At 39.8% G+C, this 22,990-nt stretch overlaps 3 protein-coding genes and 1 pseudogene across 5 annotated transcripts in view; 1 reads left to right on the forward strand and 3 right to left on the reverse strand.

The window, feature by feature from the left end:
* The window catches only part of LOC104425239 (wall-associated receptor kinase-like 9), an 11,686-nt gene extending 1,404 nt beyond the window's left edge, over positions 1–10,282 (reverse strand). The window contains exon 1 of the mRNA XM_039305146.1: positions 10,078–10,282. Coding sequence (XP_039161080.1) covers positions 10,078–10,282 — 205 coding nt within the window. The remainder of the gene's footprint in view (positions 1–10,077) is intronic.
* Positions 10,283–13,797: 3,515 nt separating this feature from the next.
* LOC120289794 lies at positions 13,798–16,144 on the reverse strand (annotated as a pseudogene).
* A 727-nt stretch (positions 16,145–16,871) lies between these two features.
* LOC120290009 (reticulon-like protein B18) lies at positions 16,872–18,474 on the forward strand. Of its 3 annotated transcripts, XM_039305646.1 has the most exons (8): positions 16,872–16,897; positions 17,004–17,191; positions 17,306–17,380; positions 17,457–17,597; positions 17,706–17,775; positions 17,868–17,933; positions 18,011–18,133; positions 18,266–18,474. In XM_039305646.1, exons 4-8 carry the CDS (start codon positions 17,586–17,588, stop codon positions 18,409–18,411), a joined length of 417 nt encoding a protein of 138 aa, XP_039161580.1. In that variant the 5' UTR covers positions 16,872–16,897; positions 17,004–17,191; positions 17,306–17,380; positions 17,457–17,585; the 3' UTR covers positions 18,412–18,474. The 3 variants fall into 3 exon arrangements, with proteins under 3 accessions (XP_039161580.1, XP_039161579.1, XP_039161581.1); XM_039305645.1 differs by lacking the exon at positions 16,872–16,897 and having other exon boundaries at positions 16,935–17,191; XM_039305647.1 differs by lacking the exon at positions 16,872–16,897 and having other exon boundaries at positions 16,935–17,380.
* A 3,017-nt stretch (positions 18,475–21,491) lies between these two features.
* On the reverse strand, positions 21,492–22,722 carry LOC104427367 (wall-associated receptor kinase-like 5). Its single transcript, XM_039305644.1, has 2 exons — positions 21,800–22,722; positions 21,492–21,628 (listed from the first exon to the last, which is right to left on the reverse strand). Exons 1-2 carry the CDS (start codon positions 22,662–22,664, stop codon positions 21,507–21,509), a joined length of 987 nt encoding a protein of 328 aa, XP_039161578.1. The 5' UTR covers positions 22,665–22,722; the 3' UTR covers positions 21,492–21,506.
* Positions 22,723–22,990: the final 268 nt, after the last annotated feature.

Raw genomic sequence — 22,990 nt, forward strand, 5'->3', positions numbered from 1 at the left:
AAAGAGTTCAACAAGGATCCATGCAAAATTGTACACATTATTAGGATTCGGGACTCAAACAAAAGAAAAAAGAAAAAGAGTAAAGCGAGAAAGAAAATTCAAGACACAAGATTTATGCGGGTTTACTCTAAATTAGGGCGATATCCATAGAATCTGTTATAATTAGCATATTACACATTTATGTTACATCTCTCAATTACAATAGAAAGAGCATGATTTCCATGCTATTTTGTCAATAGGGAGTACAAACTAGCCTAACACATATATCTTTTTGTCAGTGAATTGATGCGTTTGGAAATAATCACAGGCCTGTTCATGTGTAGCTAGAGATTCTTGTGGGGCGAGGATGCTAGAAAGGACCACCTTGATTGTGGTTCCCGATGTGAATGGCCGCAAATCTGAAAATGTTGCTACATGTCGGTCCACACGATAAGATTTCATTGATCATAGAAATGTAAGGCTTGAGCATGTCAAGTCCCATCAATGCGGAACCAATTTGCACGTAAACAAATGAGGGAAGACCGGCATGGTGGGATCCAATGGATGACTTGTTGATAGCGGCCCTTGTGGTCTTCAATAACGTTATCACCTGTGAACATTTATCAGGACGGGCCATTGACTTAAAGTCTCCGATGATGATAGAATAGAGAGACCATCGATCCTTTTCTAGCTGTTATGCAGAAGATGACTTTCCTTGGCCCACAAGCTTCTAGTTGGCAGGCCATCATTAAACTTGGCTACGTCATTGGTCTTGTGTCAACCTATATTCCACGGCATCAAAAGTTATCACTGCGCCATCATCAAGGCGCTGACGAACTTGTGCTCATAGGCACTGCTACCTCCCGTGGACAACATTATGGACTCCTGATGCGTCCGATGGGCTATATCTAGGGTCTCAGATGGTGCTGAGTAACCGTAACTCACATGTAATTTCTTGTAGTGGATGCTTGGCTGCTCGACCCTTTCATTTTTGTGATAATTGTTGGGATTAACAGATTCCCAAAAACCGGATTCGACACTAAATCGAACCCCTAAAACGAATGCGGAAGACAAGCCCGGGAAAATCACGTATCACCGATCGTAAAGCACACCACGGATTCGAGCGTACCTTGTTAGCCACAGATTAAACACCAATGCTGAAGATTGAGGAAGAGAAACCGATCATATTCGATCCGATGACGTCGATTGGCTTTTAAGGGAAGACAACGTCGCCTTTTTTGCTTACTATTCTTTTTGGAGGGAGAGAGGGAGGAAGGAACGTACGTAATGTCAAAAGGTACGTTCTCCCTCTCTTTCCTCCCTTATATACGTCCCTCCAAAAAACAAAGAATCGTACCCCTTCATCCATGGGCCCTAATCTTGTGGGCCGGGCTTTTAGGCCCATCATGGGTGGACGGGCCAACTTAGGCCCATCACCTAAAACCATCATCTCCCACTCGCACATGGTGGGCTGAACATAATTCTCTTTACCTCTCTTCAACATTCATACCGGTGAATAATCCATGCGATCAGCATACTTTGAGAGCTTGTTGCTATACATCTGTTAGGAATATATAGCAGCTCATAATGGGCATCACACTTGAGTAGAGTTAGTATGCAGTACCCTAGATCAATCGATCACATTTATATCTCTCTTGATCTCTTTTAAACAATGATATATATATATTGTATTCACAATTATGATTATCCCAAAGACAGTCATAATTGGTTAACCAGTGAATACAAAACTACAATGTGATTCTCCAAATTCGATCTTCCTCTTTCCTTCAAACTCTCAATTTCAGTTCAGCTTGCTTTTCTAGAAATGTCCCATTAGATCGAATCAACTCATGACCATTGGCAACATCCTAAGATAGCAAACACTAAATAGAAATCTTGAGAATAAGTAAGAGTCATGAGGGGACTAAAAAAAAATTTGAGGAACTCTTTTTCTCAAGAGTCTCACACGACATAAAAATTGAGATCAAACTTTTGCCACTCTTATTGGTCATCTCATGCATACATAGTATGAAATACGTATTACGGTAATAACTCATTTCCCATGGAGCGTATGTCTACACCTTCAATACCGTACAGATGATAGTTCATACCAATGAAACTTGAGTTCACGTATCTACTCATTCACAAAATTCATCAAAACTCACATCTGTATCATAGACATATAAAGTAAAATATGTGGGTTTTTACACATAGTAAGTATTATGTCATCATCTTAACATTCACAAAATACTCAATGTCTAAACTTGAGTTCACGTATCTAATTCTCATCAAAACTCACATCTGGCATCATAGACATATAAAGTAAAATATGTTGGGTATTTTACTTTCGGACATAGTAAGTATTATGTCCTCATCTTAACACTCAGTTAAGGCGACATACGTATTTTAAGCTTGAGCTCTCAATTATCACCTAGATAATAAGCTTAAAAATAGTCTCATCTCTATTTATCACACAATAAATAGAGGTGATTACCCGTGTGAGTGGGCTAATCTTATATCTGTCCGACATATTTTCTCAACTTAAAATAATACACTAAGCATTAAGATGCATAAAGATCAAACAAAGAGTCATAGGCATTAATGATGAAAAACACAAATTCTGCAAATGTAAACACTTCAGGGAAATTACAATCCAGTACATCAGACTCTACGCAATCCTAGAGATTTCATATGGCCACAAAACACATCTCTAGGTATTGGCTTTGTCATGGGATCTGCTACCATTCTATGCGTAGATATGTACTATAAGTTCGCATCATTTCGTGCAACCATATCTTTGACAAAATTATACTTTGTATCTATGTGTTTGGTCTTGCCATGATATTTTTGGATCTTTGGTGTACGCTTTTGCTGCTTGGCTATCACAGTTAACCAACAATGAATCTGCAGCACTTCTAATAACACCTAAATGATCCAATAATCTCTTAAGCCAAACATCTTCTTATATTGCTGCTGATAATGCCACGAACTCAGTTTCCATCATGGACAAGGCTATACACTTTGTTTCTTACTGCTCCAACATATGGTGCCATTATTCGGTAAGAAAACAAATCCAGAGGTAGATTTTCTTTAATCTAAATCTCCTCTCCAATCAGCATCATAATAGCCTTTGAGTTGCAGATCCTTTCCATAATAACTCAACGTATAATCAGCAGTCCCCTTTAGATACCTTAGTATTCATTTAACGGCTTTCCAACGTGCTTGACCTGGGTTGGATTGGTATCTACTCACCATTCCAACTGCAAACATATGTCAGGTCTTGTACACATCATAGCGTACATCAAGCTCCCAACAGCACTAGCATAAGGAACATGTTTCATTTGTTCCTTCTCTTGTGGAGTCCTTGGACACGTCTATGGCTCAATCCTTCACCTTTTGCAATAGGAGTGTCTATGGGTTTACAATCCCATATCATTCATCTCAAAGTTGGAAGACAACCAACTTTTTGACAAGATTGACAAGCTCCATATTGCTTTCCGCAATTAGTATATCATCAACATATAATGATATGATCACAAATTGATCCTTGGATCTTTTGATATATATATACAATGATCCTCATCTATCATTGTAAAATCATATGCCATTATGGCATTATGAAATCGTATATACCATTGTCTTGACGACTGCTTAAGGCCATATATCGACCTCAAAAGTCGACATACCTTTTCTTCTTGGCCTTTCACTATGAAACCAGCATGTTGTTCCATATATGTTCCTTCCTCTAATTCTCCATTGAGGAAAGCAGTCTTTACATCCATTTGATGTAACTCAAGATTCATACTAACCACTATTGCTAGAATTATGCTAATCAAGGTAAATCTCACTACATGAGAAAATATTTCTTCATAATCAATTCATTCCTGTTGATTATACCCATTCGCCACAAGGCGAGCCTTATGCCTTTATATCAAGCCATCAGCTTTACGCTTTATTTTGAGAACCCACTTGTTCCCAATAGCTTTGCGTCCTATTGGAATATTAACTAGTTCCAAACTTGGTTTGACTTCATTGACTCCATCTCCTCTTTCATTGCATAAATCCATTTTTCCTTACTAGGGCAATTCAGAGTCTCATTAATATTTCTTGGCTCATCCTCATCTTGTGGAGCAATTATAAAAGTGGCGACTTGTTCGCCGTATGGGAGATAGTACACTTTGTACATCATTTCCCATCAAGCTCCCACTGGATTAGATAATGATAATGTCATCTCATCATATGGTTGTAATTGAGAATGAGTTGAATTAAATTCATCACTTCTCATGTTACTCCCACTTGTACGAACTCCACTAATATCTTTTTCTTGATCCAATGTTTCAAATAAGGAGTAATCTTCCCCTATTTCGCCCTTCTTAAGAAATTCATCCTCTAAGAATGTGACATCTCGTGATTAAAATTCAGTTATACTCCCACTTTCCTGCTCACCTATGAACACATACCATTTCGAGTGTTCGGAGTATCTCATTAAAATACTCTACTTTCTTTTAGGACCCAATTTCCCAAACTTGTGAGAGGACTCATGAGTATAGGCAGCACAACCCCATGGCTTAAGAAAACTTAAGTCCGGTTTTCTACCTGTCCATAACTCATATGGAGTGGAAGTAACTAATTTGGAAGGCACCCGGTTAAGTATATAGGCAGCATTTAACAACGCATCACTCCAAAAAGTGATATGTAAGTTAGCATGCGCCATCATGGACCTAACCATTTCCAGTAGGGTTCTGTTTCTTCTCTCTGCAACACCATTTTGTTGAGGAGTATTTGGAATAGACAACTGTCTTTCTATTCCTTTTTCACCACATAATTTTCTGAACTCATCATATAAATATTCTCGACATCGATCGGATCTCAATGCTTTTATTTTCTTGTCTAATTGATTTTCTTCCAAGTTCATAAACCTTTTGAAACAACTTAATGCTTCAGATTTTTAAGAAATCAAATAGACATATCCGAATCGAGTATAATCATCTATAAAAGTGATGAAATAAATAGCCCCATGCCTTCCTCTCACATTCATTGAACCACGACGTCATCAGAATGGATTAAATGCAGAGGAAATTCAGCTCTTTATCTTTTCCAAATGGTTTCATTGTCGTTTTCCCTACTAGGCAATGCTCATATATGGGCAAATCGACTTTTTCAATGTTGCCCAACAAGCCCTCTTTGGCCAGTCTATTCATACATTATTGGCCAATATGACCAAGTCTAGCATGCCACACATTGACATCATTATCAAATGAATTAAGAAGACGTGAAACAAGGAATAACAAACATTTGCATTAACATAGTCAATATCTAATACAATGAAACCATCCAGAAAATAATTACAAGTATAGTAGTTTGTATCCAAATACAAATCTACACCTCTATTATGGAAGTTCATATTAAAAAGCTTAACCAACACCAAAAACAGACACTTAAATTTCGACGAATCTCCGGAGCATATAGAACATCATGTAGGAACAAGGTGCGTCCACCACGCATGTTCAATTGGCAGGTGTCAATCCCTTTAACTTCATCTCTGGAGTTATTTCCTACATAGATCCACTTAGTTCCAATTGGTACACGTCAGAATTCCACGAAGGATCCTCTATCCTTCGCTACATGGTCTGTTACTCCTGAATCTACAGTCCACAAAGGATTGGATTTAGCCAATAATACAGAACTTGACACATAAGCAAAGTTCTCAAATGTACAAGAGGTGTTTACCTTCTTTGGCTCACGACAAATAGCGAGCATAATGACATTTCTTGTCACAATTGTAACACCTCACCCTTGACATTTTCTTCACTTGAGGACGTTTTCCTCTCTTGTGTTGGTTAACTCTTGATCTCTTGCAATAAGGACTTGATCCTTTGCATTCCCACATATTGAACGAATCAATACGCTTGCGCTTAGAGCTCAAAGCCCTTTCGAGCTAGAACCAGCATTGCAAATATCTATTTTCGGCTCACATGCCGTTAAGCGGTCCTCTACCAGCTATTGAACAAGGTGAGTTCGCCCTTTCTGAGCTAGAACCAGCATCCTCAAGATATTCCATAACATGGTCAAGAGCTTCTTCCATAACATGTGCTTCTTGCTTTTTCCAGCACATATTGAATCTTCATATTCAATATTTCACAATTGTTGCCATTCATATCAGCAATTACGTTCTTAGTTACTGAAACCATCGATCTAAACACATCCGACATATATGCACGAATAATTAATGCCTATCATTTATGCATCCACTTTGCACAGACCCATCATATCAATGAATAATTTCAAGTAAGGTTTCAGAATCAAAAGGTCACTATGTTTTCAATCATCCTCCAAAAATCCTAACTTAAAACTATTATTAATATAAATGTCTTATGCAAAATAAATTATATGAAGTTACAAAAACTTCTATGAACTACCCACAGCAGTCAACAATAATAAAAATCAAATAATATCTAACTTCCAATAGAATAATAATGCTTTCACATAATACAACAATCCATTACACTAAGTAATATATTCAAAGAAGAAATATCAACATAGAAAGAGATATTCAACACTAAAAAACATCTCAAACTAATCTAAGAAATAAATAGGGAAAGTCCATTCTAATCTGTCAGTCAATATCTGAGAAATTTGAAGGCACATTTGCCAACCATGGAAAATCTTTTGGAGAGCTTTCATGTCGCCTCCAAGGCGCATTGACTTTGCGCCATGTGGCGCTCAATCTAAGGGTTGAAGTTTTGGTTAACTCAATCCTATAGTACTCTCTTACAAAAGCTACCATTAGCCTTCTATAACCCGGGACCACGTTGACCTCTCATAGGCGATCTAACACTGCTTGACATTCAGGTGGAAGAGTGTTTATTAAAGCCGGCACATTTTCAAAATCCGGCATAAGATAATCATTCCAGATGATTTCCTGTATCATCTGATTGACCCTGACCATGTGTGATACTAAATCACCGTCATGCCATCGATAATCAGCTAACTCTATCATCAACCTTTTAAGTCTTGCTTTTTCTTTGTCCGTTCTCGAGATTGTAGGTATCCGTGCATAACACATCATAGTTCCTGCAACAAATGCAGAACTAAAAATGGATCACTTATAATCCACAATAAACAAAATGGAAAATATATAATTTTTCATGATTCATGCAACAAATGCAAAATAAAAAATGGATTACCTCTAACCCACACAGACATAATTGAAAAAGAAACAAATTCCTTTTTCTTTTTCTTTTTTCGGGTCAACGGTCAACGGTCGTCGGTCAACGGTCAACGGTCAACGGGTCAACGTCGGTCAACGGTCAACGGTCGCCGGTTGTCAGGCTTGCTGGTCGGACCGGTTGGGCCGGGTCGAACGAACCGACCAGCACGTGCCGTGCGCATGCGTGGGCTGACGTCACACAGACGTCAGCCGACACGTGCGTGGCACGCGCCAAGCTCCATGCGGGTCGGGTCGGGTCAGGTTGCCGTCGGGTCGAGTTGCCGGCCATCCAATGGTCATCAGCGATGACGTCATCGATGACATCATCCTGGTGGTTACCGTGACATCACGGTGACGCGCACACGCACGGGCTCGCCGGCCGGCGGCGCCGGCCGCACGCGCCGGCGCGCACATGCGCGTGGCGCCGACCGATGCCGAGCCAACACGCAGCGGTGGCGCCCACGTGCAGCGGCCGGCGCGCGTGGCACCCACGCGCAGCGGGCTTCCGGCCGTGCGCGTGGGGCGCATGCGGCGTCGCCCGGTGGCAGTCGACATGTCGACGGACTCGTCTCGACGAGCCCTTTCACCCAATGTCTTCAGAAATCGATTTCGACTTACAGAAACTCGAAAAAATGGATGAACAGTGCTCGGGTGTCGGGATTTTGCCCCCCGATCCGTGTCGGCCGAATATTTTCGCGAAAATTCAATCATAAAACATCAAAGGAGTCGGGAAAACATGAACTAGAGCTCTGATACCAATGTTGGGATTAACTGATTCCCTAAAATTGGATTCGACACTAAATCGAACCCTTAAAATGAATGCGGAAGACGAAGCCCGGGAAAATCACGTATCACCGATCCTAAAGCATATCACGAATTCGAGCGTACCTTGTTAGCCATAGATTAAACACTAATGCTAAAGACTGAGGAAGAGAAACCGATCTTGTTCGATCCGATGACGTCAATTGGCCTTGAAGGGAAGACGGCGTCGCCTCTTTTGCTTACCGTTCTTTTTGGAGGGAGAGAGGGAGGAAGGAACGTTCATAATGTCAAAAGGTGCGTTCTCCTTCTCTCTCCTCCCTTATATATGTCCCTCCAAAAAACAAAGAATCGTACCCCTTCATCCATGGGCCCTAATCTTTTGGGCCGGGCTTTTAGGCCCATCATGGGCAGACGGGCCTTAAGCCCATCACATAAAACCATCAGACCACAATAGTGGGACGAGTACAAGGAATGGAGTAGCGTGCCATTTAGGTCTAGTAGAACGCGCAGCACATCAGCGCTATTTCCGGGATTTTTATCCAGCGAAACAATACAATTTTTTATCATTAGATTCTAATCGACAATTCGTATTTCAATTTGAGATTTATATTCCCGATTATGCCTTTAAGGGAACACTTTGCCAATTCCTTTTCTCCGGCGTTTCTAGTCCAGGCGAATGGATGTGGGCTTGAGGGGGCTCTAGCTGCAAGAGAGGCCCAATTAAGTGGATAGTCAACTATTTTGGGGAGAAGATTTGGGTTTCAGAGAAGCATACTACGAACAATGCGACCATTTATGAAACTTTCCATTATAAAAAGTGTTCCAAACTTATGGAAAATAAAGGATTCACACAGAAAACAATTGCCAAATTTAATATATATATATATTGAAAAAAGAGAAGACAATGTTGGCCATGATCTCACTTTCTCACTTGTAGTTTTGGAGGTGATTATTAAATAAACATAGAATCTGTAATCAATTGAATAGAGAAGTGGACAAAATATTGAAAAAATCATAATTGTTGATATTTTTCAGTGAACATATTTAATGCACATGTGAAAATACAATCATCCGTATAGAAAATTTCTTACTCAAAGAAATTGGTATGTGTGAAGTTCGAGACGAAAACATAAGAAGTATACAACTCAAGGAGCATATCTAAGGAGATTCCATCTTGTTGAAAAGCAGTGGTGAAGAAAGTTCGAACTACGAAAAAATCCATAGTTAAATTTCATGATTTTTTGCTCAATTTATAATTCAATGTTGAAGACATAAAACTAATTCAATTTTTTGTGCTCAATTCATATACAAATGATTTTCACTGTTTTTGTTTCTTATTGAGAATTGGCAAGTAATGTTCGCAAGGAGGGGGATAGATAATAGTGTAACTATTGGGGTTCTTTGATGTTGATACAGGTAGTTCGGGTGGTGAGTTTTGATACATTAAGTAGTGAGGATTGAATGATATCTTGATCTAAGTAGCAGGAGCATAAGTAGTCGGCAACAATCCCTCCATGCTATCGACAATTTAGTGTGATCTTCAGGGAAGAGGGAAGAGTCGGGTAAGGCATATGCAAGATCGCTTTCTTTTCCGGAAGGGAAACGCCTTTCTTGTTTTTTCTCCCCGAGCAAGTAACAATTTAATTGAACCACAAAGGTTGGTGCACCGTGTGACTAGTGTAAGTTCTACAACAATCGAATTGACAGCAAGTATTCAAGGATCTCAAGACGAACTAAAATCACAGCATCTTGCTCAAGCTAGATGATTGCAAAGTTGGCACATACACGCTAGGATAATGCCTAGCCAATTCAATGATTGGTATGATTTCACAGTTTATTGATCCCCAACATCGAGAAAAAGTTCGTTACCAATAAGCAATAAATAACTAACCAAAATCCTCCTATTAGTAAACTAACAAGTTTTCTCCCTTCTCTCTTTCTTTTGCTTCAAAGACCGATTTTCATGACAAACACAACAACATGACTCATAAGAATGAGAGGCAGGACTGATCTTCACCACGTTGCACTGGGAAAAAGTGGCTGCACTTCCAACAATGTAGTGACATCTGCGTCGATGTTTGACTTGCTAGATTTAAAAGCGGCGACGTAAGATTTAGTTGACTCACGATCCTCTTGATCTTGCTGAGTACTCGAAGGATATTGAGCTTCCTTATCCTCCAACTCCATTGCCACTTCTTTCATTGTAGGTGGGTTCTTTCCATTCAAGTTCAAGTTTCCTTTCACAAGGTTAGCATCTGATTCAATCTCTTCCTTCTTACCTTCTTTCCAAACTTGAGCATCAACAATGTTGAACAAGCAATTCTCCTTCATCAAAATTATGAAATAGGTTGTGAGGCTTCTTACTTCTTGTTCCCTCAACGACGAGATTGGCTTTTGTCTTGTTAAGAGTTCAACAAGGACAACTCCAAAGCTGTAGACATCGCTTTTGTCTATAAATTGACTTGATTGGAAATACTTTGAATCTAGGTAGTCAAAAGTCCCCTACACCAATGTAGTCACATGGGTTTGATCGAGGGAAACGGACTTAGAAGTGCCGAAATCTGCCACTTTTTCTTGATATTTCTTATCCAAGAGGATATTGGTGGACTTGATGCCTCGATGATATATCATAATAGAGGCTACTGAATGTAAATAGAATAAGGCTCCAGTAATTTTAGTAATTCGTAGGCGCGTGTCCCACAATACGAGAAACTCGACATTTGGGTCATCATATATTGGTATAGAGTTCTATTTGGTGTGAACTCATATACTAAAAGTGGGACTTCCATCTCCGAGTAACACCGCAATAACTTGACCACATTTCTATATTTAATTTGTGAGAGAATTAGGAACTTCATTTATGGACTGTTCGACTTTTCCTTCATCTAAAAATTTTGATTTTTTAATAGCAACTATTTTTCCATCAGTTGACATTCCTTTGTAAACAATACTTTGTCCCCCTTTGATCGAGAATCTATTGTAGTTGAAATTGTTAGTGGCCTTCTCTAAATCCTCGGAATTGAACAATTTGCTTTTCTCAACGTTGCCTTCTTGGAAAGATAGCTCACTTTTCAACAAAAAGCCACCATTGCGTTTGAAATACTTATTTTCTCTTCTTGATGTATCTGTACAACCTCCATAAGAAAAGACATAAAAGTAGTGGCCCAAGGCTTGCCCCAGCCCAGCCCTGCATTGTAAAAGTTTAAGGTGCATAAGTGAGAAAATTGTACTTGCTTGTCAACAAATCTATGAAAGGCACTCATCATCAAAGTGAATCTAATTAAAAGGAAAACATATAGGAGTGATTAACCTAAATCTCCTTTCATGGATTTTCTCAACAACCATGAAAAAATAATTGCCTTCTGTTTAAGTTCCATCTCTCAAAATTTTTATTAATATATCTGCACCGTACAATTGATCTCCCTAGCAAGGAATTTAGGAAACCACTGATGAAAGTGAAATAGTTCATAGCAGCATTCATCTTTACTATCATTGCAATAATTGCAATTCAAATATACCAGAATAAATAGGAATCTTGGATATCTTTAGATAAATATGAAGCGGCAGCATTAGAGAAGCTCAAGCATTTTCTTATCTATTGAAGTATTAGTGTTAAAGACAGTTTTGAGGTTGTTTTAATAGATACTATTAATTGGAACTTATCTATAATCATCACAAGGTGAATGCGCAATCATGTTAAAATGAAGAGTAAGGTAATACTTATTTTGGACCTTTTGTGAATGTAATTCATGCTACATTGCACTCTTTCCACCAACGCTAACAGCATGAAGTTGTGGGTTAAAGATCTACTTACTGATAAGAATGAATTTATCTTTTTTTCTACCATCGATGCAGTCATAGGAGCCCGGTTTGTCCACACAAGTCCCGGGGCTCCTATTTGAACTTTCGCATTCATCAATATCTGATGACAAATATAGAATAAAGTACATTAGTAGTGAAACGTACTTCCTTGGGTAAAAGTAGCGAGACTAGTAGGTCACATTTTCTCACAAATTGTTAATTCCATGGCTAAAATATGATACGAAAAGACTGTCACGTTCCCCTTTATTTCCAGGGAATTATTATCGATATGATCGATTTTGTTTGAAATTTGAAATCACTTTTTATAATCTCGAACAGAAAAATAGAAAAGGAAGGCTGAAAAGCATGTATGTAATCAATTAACAGTGTGAATGCATTATTTTCAGGGAAAAATGATCTCGAACAGCGTGTGTACTAAGGTCGCAGGGTCTTGGGTGTCGTTGGCTGCGAATCACGGCACGAGCTCTGGTTCAGATGTCCCTGATTCTTACCCATCAGTTGGCGTATACTAAATGTTCGATAAATTGCCTAAATTAGACGCCCGTTCTTGGTCTTCATTGTGCCCGAAACTTGCTGTGTTTTTGTTCATACTGAGCATAAATGAGTTGTCAACCTCGCTCATTCATTACTTGCTGATTTTGGTCTGTCTCGGACAAGTTCGAAGCGTCCTCTTAGCTGACGCCCTCCACATGTTTGATGAAATGTCTGACTGAATGTACGCGTTTATTCTTAAGTCCTCCGTCCGTTTTTAGTGTTCGTGATTGGTCAAATGCGTTCCGGTAGATTCCCACTGCTACCCTTTGTTTTGAATGCCCTTGTGTCGTGGTTTCTTTCGACATGCAATATGTTTCCACGGGTGGCCGGTTCTAGGTCGGCGAAGACAGGGGGCGGTGGTGGTTGTGGCCACATATGACAGCCGCGTAGTGGCTCAACGTGGCTTGTATTGTGCTCGAACCACTCTTATTAACACTTGAGTCCTTTTGGCTGTTTGTGTCGGTCATTGTTCATGGTCCTTGGGAAAGAACGAAGCGCGCGTCCGGCCAAGGAAATGCTTCTGTGAAGCAGTGAGCGGAGAAGACGTGGGAATTGGCTAGTCTGGGTCTGTTGGGCTCAATAAGATTTGGATCTTGGTTTGATTTAGAAAAAAAAACTTGGGTTCTTTTGGGCTTAAAGAGAGCTTACCTGTAGTGGGATTAAGAAGCAGAAAAGAGTTGGGCTAGTTTGGGGGTTTCTTTCCTTTGGGTTGGCCTTCTTTATTATTCCTCCTCGGATGGGCCTCCTTTGGGAGGGACCAGACTGGGCCTGATGTACAGGCCGAGTCCGGCCGAGCGTTGGGCGACAGGGTCGGTTCCGACCCGGGTCTTTTTATATAATATAATATTACTATTTTAATGTTAAAAACATTAACAATAAAAAGAAAATTCAATAAAATTTCTTCCAAAAAAAAATCAGAAAAAGCTTTAAAATAGTCTGTGGATGGTTTTTCCTTGAAGTATTTGAAAATCCTTAAAAGAAAACAAAAAGAAATTGTGTTTAAATTCTTAAAAGCAAATGTTAGATTGCTATTTGCACATTTTATTTATTCTAGTTGCACCTTTATAATGCATGGATTGCTATTTCTTTAGCTTGGTTAGAATGGAATTCTAGGACTCGTGATTAGTATAAATGCTGAACAAATGCTTTGCTTGATGTTTAAACAAGACTTGGTATCGAAAGGATATTGATTGATTAAATGGTGCAATTAAATCCTCGATCCTAATTTTTAGTTGTATAAGGGTAAAATATTTCTCTCAATATTTTATTTGAGTTTCCAATTTACCCATCAAAAACCAACTAATTGTAAATTCTTAATGTAAATGACTTGTAGGTTCAAATTAGTGGGTTTGGGAGAGCTTAGACTAAGCCTAGACTTGGTGCTAGCCATTAACCTCCATGCCTGCAGGAGGGCTTCAAAGAGGTCTCGATAGTACTTAACTTAAACACCTATACGGAACTAGAAAAAATTTGAAAAGGGAACTATTCAAATACCCTTTTCTTACAACATTACCAACAAGGAAATAGCTGAAACAAACGGTCTACAATTGACCAATCAATGGGAAAGTTCCCCCTTACTTGTTAAGGTTAAGAGGGATGGGTAAAGATCAATTTTGATGCAACTTGTATAATCAAGTCATTCGCCTCTACATGTATAGCTAGAAATTGTTGTGGAAATGATGGTAGAAATTATTATCTTCACCATGATTCACAATGTGCAAATGGCTGCACATCTGAAAATGTAGTTGCATCTGTGTCCGCGAAAGATTTGCTAGATGTGAAACAAGAAACACGAGATTCAGCGGCCTCCATCTTTTCTTGATTTTGTTGGAAGCTCGAAGAGCTTCGGAGCTTCTTGATTCCCTCCAACTCCATTACCACTTCTTTCATTGTAGGCCGGTTCCTCCCAATCAAGCTCAAGCACCTTCTTGTGAGGTTAGCAACGGCTGCAATCTCTTTTTTCTTGCCTTCCTCCATAATACGAGCGTCGATAATATCGAACAAACATTTTCGCTCCATTGAAATTACAAAATAGGCTGCGAGGCCCTTTTCTTCTTCTTCCCTAAGCCAAGAGATTGGCATTTGCCCTGTTAAGAGTTCAGTGAGGACCACTCCAAAGCTGTACACATCACTTTTGTCTGTAAAATGACTTGTTTTGAAGTACTCCGGATCCAAGTATTCAAAGTCCCTCGCACCAATGTGGTTACATGAGTTTGGTCGAGGGATACGAACTGATGTACCCGAAATCTGCGACTTTAGCATGATATTTCTCGTCCAAAAGGATGTTGGTGGACTTGATGTCACGATGATAGACGGGTATAGAAGTTGCTGAATGCAAGTAAAATAAGGCTCCGGCAATTTCAGTTGCAATTCGTAGGCGTGTGTCCCATGACATGAGAAGATCTTCATTCAAGTCATGTAGATACTTGTACAGAGTCCCATTTGGTATGAACTCGTATACTAAAAGTGGGATATCTGTTTCCACGCAACAGCCCATTAGCTTGACCACATTCCTATGATCAACTTGTGAGAGAATGATGACCTCATTGATGAACTCTTCAACCTTTTCCTTGTCTATCAGTTTTGATTTCTTAACTGCAACTATTTTTCCATCGGTCAGCATTCCCTTGTAAACAACTCCTTGTCCACCTTGGCCGAGTATCCTATTCTCGTTGAAACGGTCAGTGGCCTTCTCTAAATCCTTGAAACTGAATAATTTGCTTTTCACAACGTTACCTTTAGGTGATGAAGATAGATGTTTTTGCAATAAGGTGCCCCACTGCGTTTTAAAGTACTTCTTTTTCGCTTAATTTCCTTTCTTTCTTGATGACTCCGTATAACCACCGAGAGAAGCAACACTTGCGCTAATCCTCCAACGCCCGCTCCAAGGCCTGCAGTCCGGAAATTTGGCAGAGGACAGAGTCATAAAAAGCACCTGCTCTTAAGAATGTTTACTGATGTGCTAAATTATCCACGAAGGAACAGAGTAATTTGGAAGCAGGAGAACAATAGATCTCATTAAGTTATGGATATTCTTTCCATTGGCCAAGTAGAAATTTCTTCCCATCATAGGAAGCTACCAACTATATATGTGAAAAACTTAGATTATGCATAGCTTGAAAATTGAATTCAAAACTTCGATCAAATCATGACATGTAGAAGAATAGAGGGATACATTAAAAAAAAAAAGAGTGAATGGACAGTCACGTTAGAATGAATGGTAAGGTAAAACTTACTTATGTAGGTAAAACTTACTTATGTACCTTTTCTGAACATAATTTAGGCTATGCTGTTCTATTTCTATCAATACTCCACGCCCCAAGTTTCCCTGGAGGAAGGCGTCATGAGGATCAGACATGGCTGTCCTCTCCTGTAAAGGAGTGGCCGGGTCTAGGGGGTGAGCAGCGGTTCAGGGTCGACCCTGGACCAACCCTGGACCGGCCCAACCCTGCCGGTCCTGGTCCGGTTTCCAAGGGGACTGGGTCGGTCCTTGGTCCTGAAATTTCAGGACCAACACTGTGCGGGTTGGTCCTCGGTCCTAAGAGTTTTGGGTTGGTCCAACCCGGACCAACCCCGTTTATTATTTATATTATATTATTTATATTTTTTTATATTTTTTTTGGTAAGGAATAATTCTTTTATATATTAAAACGGTCAAACCTAAGTAAAATTAGGTTAAAGTTGACTCCTCAGCTCACTATCTTGGACAAACGCAATCCAAAAGGCGTGATTTACGCCGTCAAGGTCTTCAGTCTTCACGGCGTCCTCCAGAGTCCAAACTCCAAAGAATGTTCTCCAGAGTCCACAATCCAGAGTGTTCTTCACCGTGAAGACCATGGAGTCTTCACAGTGACGGACTCAACGTCCAAAACGGTGGAAAGTCTACGCCGTAAATCTCCTCGCGGCTTCCTTCCCCAAGGTATGTTCTCTTCCATTTTGTCTTCTTTGTTCTTCAAATTTGCCAAAATCAAAAGTAACAGCATCCTTGCTCGCCTCTGGTTGCCCGTGCCGCTCGCGCCGCTCACCACTCGCGCCGCTCGCCGCTTGCTACAAGCCCTTTGCTGTCGCTGCTGGCCTCACCTCAACCCTCGCCACTCGCCACTCACCGCTAGCCTTGCTTAACGCCGCCACTCACCGCTAGCCTCGCTCAACTCTTGCCGCTCGCGCCTGACGCCGCCCCCCACTCGATGCTCGCACTTGCCGCCGCGCTCGCCACTCGCGTCGGTCGCCTCGCTATCGCCGAGGAAATCAGAAGGAAAAAGAAGAAGCCCTAATTAGAAACCCTAACGCTCAGCTCGCCTTGCTTTCCGAACACAACTTGGCTAGTGAGTTCTACTTTGTGCTTCATTTGAGATCTTCAACCTCATGTATGCTCTTGATTTGTGTTGATTTGTTTTTTCCATGTTTGCTTCGTGTACGTGACCGGTTTGGCTAGGTATTAGTCGCCACTCGCCACTCACCGCTAGCCTTGCTTAACGCCGCCGCCGCCGCTAGCCTCGCTCAACTCTTGCCGCTCGCGCTTAACGCTCGCCCCACTCGATGCTCGCACTTGCCGCTCACCACTGCGCCGGTCGCCTTGCTTATCGCCGAGTAAATCAAGAAGGAAAAAAGAAGAATCCCTAATTAGAAACCCTAATGGTATTTATAGTTTAGTTGCACAATGCCGCATTGTTGGTGGATGTTCCTAATCTTGCAGAGTTGGATGTTCGATTTGCTTTTTGTGAAGGAACTGATTTTACTGAGGGACAATAAGAATCTGGACCGAATCGGACAGGGGATTACTGATTTAATATTGTGGAGAGATGTCGCGAAATCGACACTCTGGTTTGGTGTAGGGTCTCTCTGCTTCTTGTCTTCTTGCTTTGCTCAAGGAATCAGCTTCAGGTGTGATGAAGTCATTTTTTGTTTGTTTGGCTTATGTCTACATGGGTTTTTGATTGCAAGAGCACCTGGTGAAGGGTGATATCTGATTATCTTCGTGATGGCTTATGTTATAAGCATTTTCTCTGCAATTTGCCAACTGGGGCTTCTCTTGTTGGGGTTATCTTTCTTCTCCAATTCCATCTGTCAAAGGTATAGTCTCACTCTAGTGTTTGCTCTGTTTCTCCATTTGGATAAATTTGTGAGCTAAGGTGCAGCGCTGATGCAGGAATAATATTGAGAAGAGGCGTGACATCCAGTTAAAAGAAGATGACATCTTGAGAGTGGCTAGATTGATACTTCCTGCTGCTAATCTCGCAATTTCAAAGAGGCGAGAGCTTTCTCGGGAGAGCCATCCATGACCCTAAAAGTATGTCGTGGTGGTGGGCTAGTATTCAATATTCATGTTCAATCCTTATGTGCAGATTGCTTAGGTCGTTCATCCTTGATCGACTTTTTTTGTTTTTTTCCTGATCAGGTAGCTCCGTTTCTCCTTCTTGGAGCTGAATATGGCCATCTCATCACGCTTCGGAGGCTATGCGCAATTGGTTAGTGAGAGCAAGCTCATAATTGTACTGCACCAAAGTGAGAACCTGTTTTGCAATGAATATTAATGCCTTATTCTTTTTACTTTGAGCAGGGTTCTTTGTCAGCTTCACCGCCCCGAAACTATACTTGCGCTATTCAGCTCGGATAAGCCAAAAAGGTACATACGTTTGCTGATAACGTATATAAATTTTACCTGCTTATGCTTATAGACTAAGCGTACCTCGGTTTGTATAGTTGAGTGCTCCAAATGGTGGGTTCTTGAAGCGTGGGTTGCTTGCTCCCACAAGAAAATCGTGGCCGCATCAGCAATCATGGCCTTCTGGAACCTGACGACTATAAAAACTCGCTTGCTCACAGGTGAACTTAAAAGACGAGTCTCTGAAATTTAAGACACGGTGTAGACTTTTGTGAAGTAGTTGTTGACGACTAAACTTGTTCAGAGCATCAGTGTCTACTTAACTTGACAGTTTGGTATTGGTCTCTTGACAGCGTTCATATCTGTCGTGGTTCTGCGTTACCATCGACAACATTCGGGAGCAAATCTTGAAGTAGCTGCAGAAGCTGAAAAGGAAGATTTAGCACAGGAGCAGCCGGACAAGGCTATAGTTATCGCAGAAAAGATGTCCTGTGACTAGTGCCGAGGCTTTATCAGCGACATCCGAGACACTGTTGTACTGTCCGAGGAGCGTTGTAGATCTTGCAATGCGAAAATGGGTTCTCCCCTCCGGTGAATAATCTGTCTGTAAAACTAATACCTTTTCTGTATAATGTATATTCTATTCAAATCACTATGGCTCTTGCAATTTTGGAATGCGGGCATTTAGATAGACCGTAGAGTTAGGCCTGTTTTTTCCTTCTGTCCTAGTGGCTTATCTACTGTTGGAGAAGAACCTGGGAAGCTTTGTGTTTGATCTAGTTATGTATATGCATGATGAAAAAATTCATTAGATCTAGTTATGTATATACAAGACGAAAAAAAAAAATTATTGAGATACTTTTTTTTTCTTATATGCTACATTGTCGATTTCATACACTGATTGAGATACTTTTGTATGTTTACTTTTTTAGGAGTACGAAAAAAAAAAGATGAAAAAATTATAGATCGGTCGGTTGACCACCGGAACCCGGACCGAACCCACGGGTTAGTCCAGTCCTTGGCCTGCGCTAATAGTGGCTCGGTCCTCATGGCTAAAAATTGAGGACCACACCGTACGGGTTGGTCACCCAGGGTTAGAGGTGGCCCCCGGACCAACCCGGACCATGCTCACCCCTAGCCGGGTCAGCCAATAGGGCTGGAATCTTTATCCAGGCCAAGATCCCAGCCTAGGAGGGGCGTAAGGGGTCATTGTCCCCAGGTAGGTTCTCCCTCTGTTTCCCTCTTGAGCAGTTTAAGGACCTGCTCAGGTCCTACTTATGTACCTTTTCTGAACATAATTTAGGCTATGATGTTCTATTTCTATCAATACTCTATAGCATGAAGCGACTCAAATTTCTAATTTAAAAGATTTACTTACCAGTAAAAACGAATTTGGCTGTCTTTTTAGGGTCGTCGCAGAAATAGGTACCCAATTTGTTCACACAAGTCCCTGGGCACATATTTGAATCCTCATATTAAGTAAAATCGAAGGAAGAAGGCCACAAAGACCAAATTTATTTTTCTAGGTACATCATACTCGATTCAATTCTATGTTACGACCGTGGTTTTCCATTTATATTTTTATTCAATCAATTTTAGGAAAAATGTTCAACAAAGTATATATTTTGACACTTAACCACTTTGTTTATTTTGGGCCTTTTCTCTCTCTCTCTTAGCATATGTCAACCTTCGTATATCTTTCATAATTTTATTTTCTTTTCAAAAATAGCAAAAATAACCAATGGTACTCTCCTATGTTGACACCTACCCACCGTTAGTAATTATTTTTGGCCTTATAGTTCTTTTATAGGCCATGTTCAGCTATCACATTTTTTTTTTCTTCAGAATTTTTTTTCCTATCAAAAATTGCAAATATAAGCATTGGCAATGTTCTTCCCATGATTACGTTTTTCATTCTATATGTTCCGTTTAAAATACATGGATTCATCTGAAAGAAAGTGTCAATATGCTAACAAAAATCGTTGAAATAATCTGTCATGGGACATTCTACAAACATAAAACAATTGCAAAGAAAAAAATGATGGCCCGTTTTTTATATAAAAAGAATCATTAAATGACTAGAAAAATTTCAAAGAAAAATATCCACATTCGTTTTGATGTTATGATTGATATCACACGTGTGTCATGGCTGATTTGTATATAAAGGAAATGATAAAATCTCATGCAAACACTTTAAAAGAATTTTTTTTTTAAAAAGGTAATTGACTTTAAAAGAATGGTTAATACTTAAAAAATTAGAAATTGGTACATTTGTGACAAATTTATCCAAAACTAATTTTTTAACCACAAAAACCCCAAACTTGTATACATTTGATAAATTTACCCCAAATCGATACACTTATGACAAATTTACCCTCTTTAGCTTTTGTTAAATTTTAATCTCAAATTGCAAAGTTCAATAATGGATGACATTTGACTAATGTATCAATTTGAGATTTTACTTTTTGTTTATCATAGTTGTACCATTGTTGTGGTTTTATTAATAATCTAATTTAAGGAAGATATATACCACTTTGAGGTTTTGATAGTTGAACAAATTAGTTTGGGGTAAATTTGCCACGTGTGTATCAGTTTGAAACTTTTTGCAATCATTTGTGGTATATTTATCACAGGTGTATTAATTTAGGGTTTTTTCGTGATTCAAAAATTAGTTTGAGGTAAATTCATCATATGTGTATCATTTTATGATTTTTTTTAGGGTATTAATCCTTAAAAGAGTTAAGTGTGAGAGAAAGACCTAGAGTCTATTTTTAAGTGTTATGAAGTATATATATAAAGTAGTGGGGAGATATTTTCTATGCATCCTGGCATAGTAACAAAAATATCACATCTCATGAGCCTTTAAAAATGTACATTTAAATTTTACATCATCTTACTTAAACTACTAAAAAAGCAAGGCACAAAAGGTGAGTTTATGAGGAAATAGTAGAAGTATTTATAAATAAAAAAAAAGAAAGAAGTAAATACTTTCATTATAGGACAACTGTACAATAATAATATCCAATTGATTTTCTCCCGATATACTTACATTTATCGAAAGAGAAGACTATAGAGAGATTTTTATTTTTATTTTTAATGTCAGACGGAACCATTTATTTTTCGCGTGGACCAAACCATTATTTGTCTTGACAATTAATGGTCAAAACAAATTCAAGTTAAAAATTGAGTTAAAGGGAGAAGAGTTCAAAAATAAAGAATCAAATGACTGAAATTGCATCATGCTATATAACATTTTCTAGATTGGGAGTTTTATCATTAGACTCCATGTTTAATTTATTTAGATGACAGGATGTAATATTCACGAGTCTGGGTGCTCCAAAGATGGATAGTCCTCGTTCATAAAATATGTGCCCAAATCAAACAGCAAACTTGAATTCCGAAGAGCTGTGTACGAACAACAAACATCCGATCCACTGAAAATGCATCAGGCTATATAACTTTTTCTAAATTGTGGGATTTATCACTTATAGACTCCATGTTGCCTCTCTTGAAATGATAGGACGGGATATTCCCGAATCTGGGTGCACAAAGGATGGATAGTCCTTATTCATAAACATGACAGAATGAAGAAATCTACTTACCTATGAGGACAGACTTGATTATCTTGCTTCCATCTACACAGTCATAGGAACCTTGTCGATTCACACACTTTCTTCCAGAGCACGGATCGGTTGGACCTTTGCATTCATCCACATCTGAACAAAAGATGACAATCAAAATTAGTAGAGCCTCGTTTCTTTATTGGGGGTTTATGATCGCATGTAAAGCTACTTCGCCCTCCAAAGAGCTCCTTCTCTTTATTAGTACGGTATTTCGATGTTGTTGCGTTTCCAACGATTGGTGTGATAATATGTAACTGGTCTTACCTTCGCATCCAGATTTAATATAGGGGTTACCGGTGAAGCCCCGACGGCAAGAACACTGCAGAAATGGCATCTCCTTGGGATACGGTGAATTGAAGCTGAAATTGCTGCAGGAATAGGAATCGCCATATATATAAATCTCTGAGGCAGCTCGGGAGGATTTAGCTATCCCCCATTCTAGCACCGCTGGGAAATGCCCGCTCGCCTTCAAATTATTGAAGTCTATAGGTGAACGTGTGAATTTCGACCTATCTCCCAGGAAGGCATACTCGCATTGATTCTTTGGCGAATCCTTGTTGGGATTGAAAGTGATGGTGAAAGCCTGAAGATCCGGGGTAATCGTGGTGTGGCAGCATCCATCTCTGCCCGAACAAGTCATCTTCCTAACAACCTTGTCATCTTTGTAGCTAGACTTGCATCCTATGATTGCAGACTTTTGGTCATCCAATAGAACAACTATGTTGCAACCGACGGCGGCCAAGACGTTACTTGACTCGGAGAAGATGAAATGGCTCCCGTTCAAGTTCACAGCTGTAGAGCTTCTATTTCCCCTACATGTCCCATTCGGCCAGTAGATTATTGGAAGACTGACGCTGATCATGCCGTTCTTTCCGCCATGGGAATCGGGTAGCGAAATGTTGAGCACCCTCAAGTTGGGCTTCTTCAGCATTGGGACGGCACCGTCGGTGCTTTCGTCGCAGAAGATCTCGTACCACTCATCGAGGAAACACCCGGTACCAATCCCGAAGGGAAAGGGAATGGTGACGCCACCACATGTTGGGGGGCAATTACCCTTCACCAGGGGAGCTGCTAGCGAGGCTTCTTCATGAAGCAGAAGCGACCCTAGAAGCAGAAGAATCTGAAACATTCTTGTTCCTGCTTCTTTTCTCGGGAAATCGTGGACCTGTTCGAGGAATGAATGGCGGGCGCAGCTACTTAGGGTACGTTTAGTAACATTTATGTTTAAAAATTATTCCAAACAGAAATGAAAAAAGTGTTTCTTTTCCGAAACAATTTTGGATAAAAACGCATTTGATAAACTTGTTCTAATAAAAAATGAAAACGTGTTTGGTAAATTTGTGTTCTTTTTCGTTTCTTTTAATATTTTTAATATTTTTAACATTTTTCTTTCTTTTTCTTTTTTTCTTATTTTGGCCGGTCGCCGGCCCGGCCATGGCCGACGATCGGCCGACG

Source organism: Eucalyptus grandis, chromosome 11, assembly GCF_016545825.1.
Source record: "Eucalyptus grandis isolate ANBG69807.140 chromosome 11, ASM1654582v1, whole genome shotgun sequence".
NCBI lineage: Eukaryota > Viridiplantae > Streptophyta > Magnoliopsida > Myrtales > Myrtaceae > Eucalyptus > Eucalyptus grandis.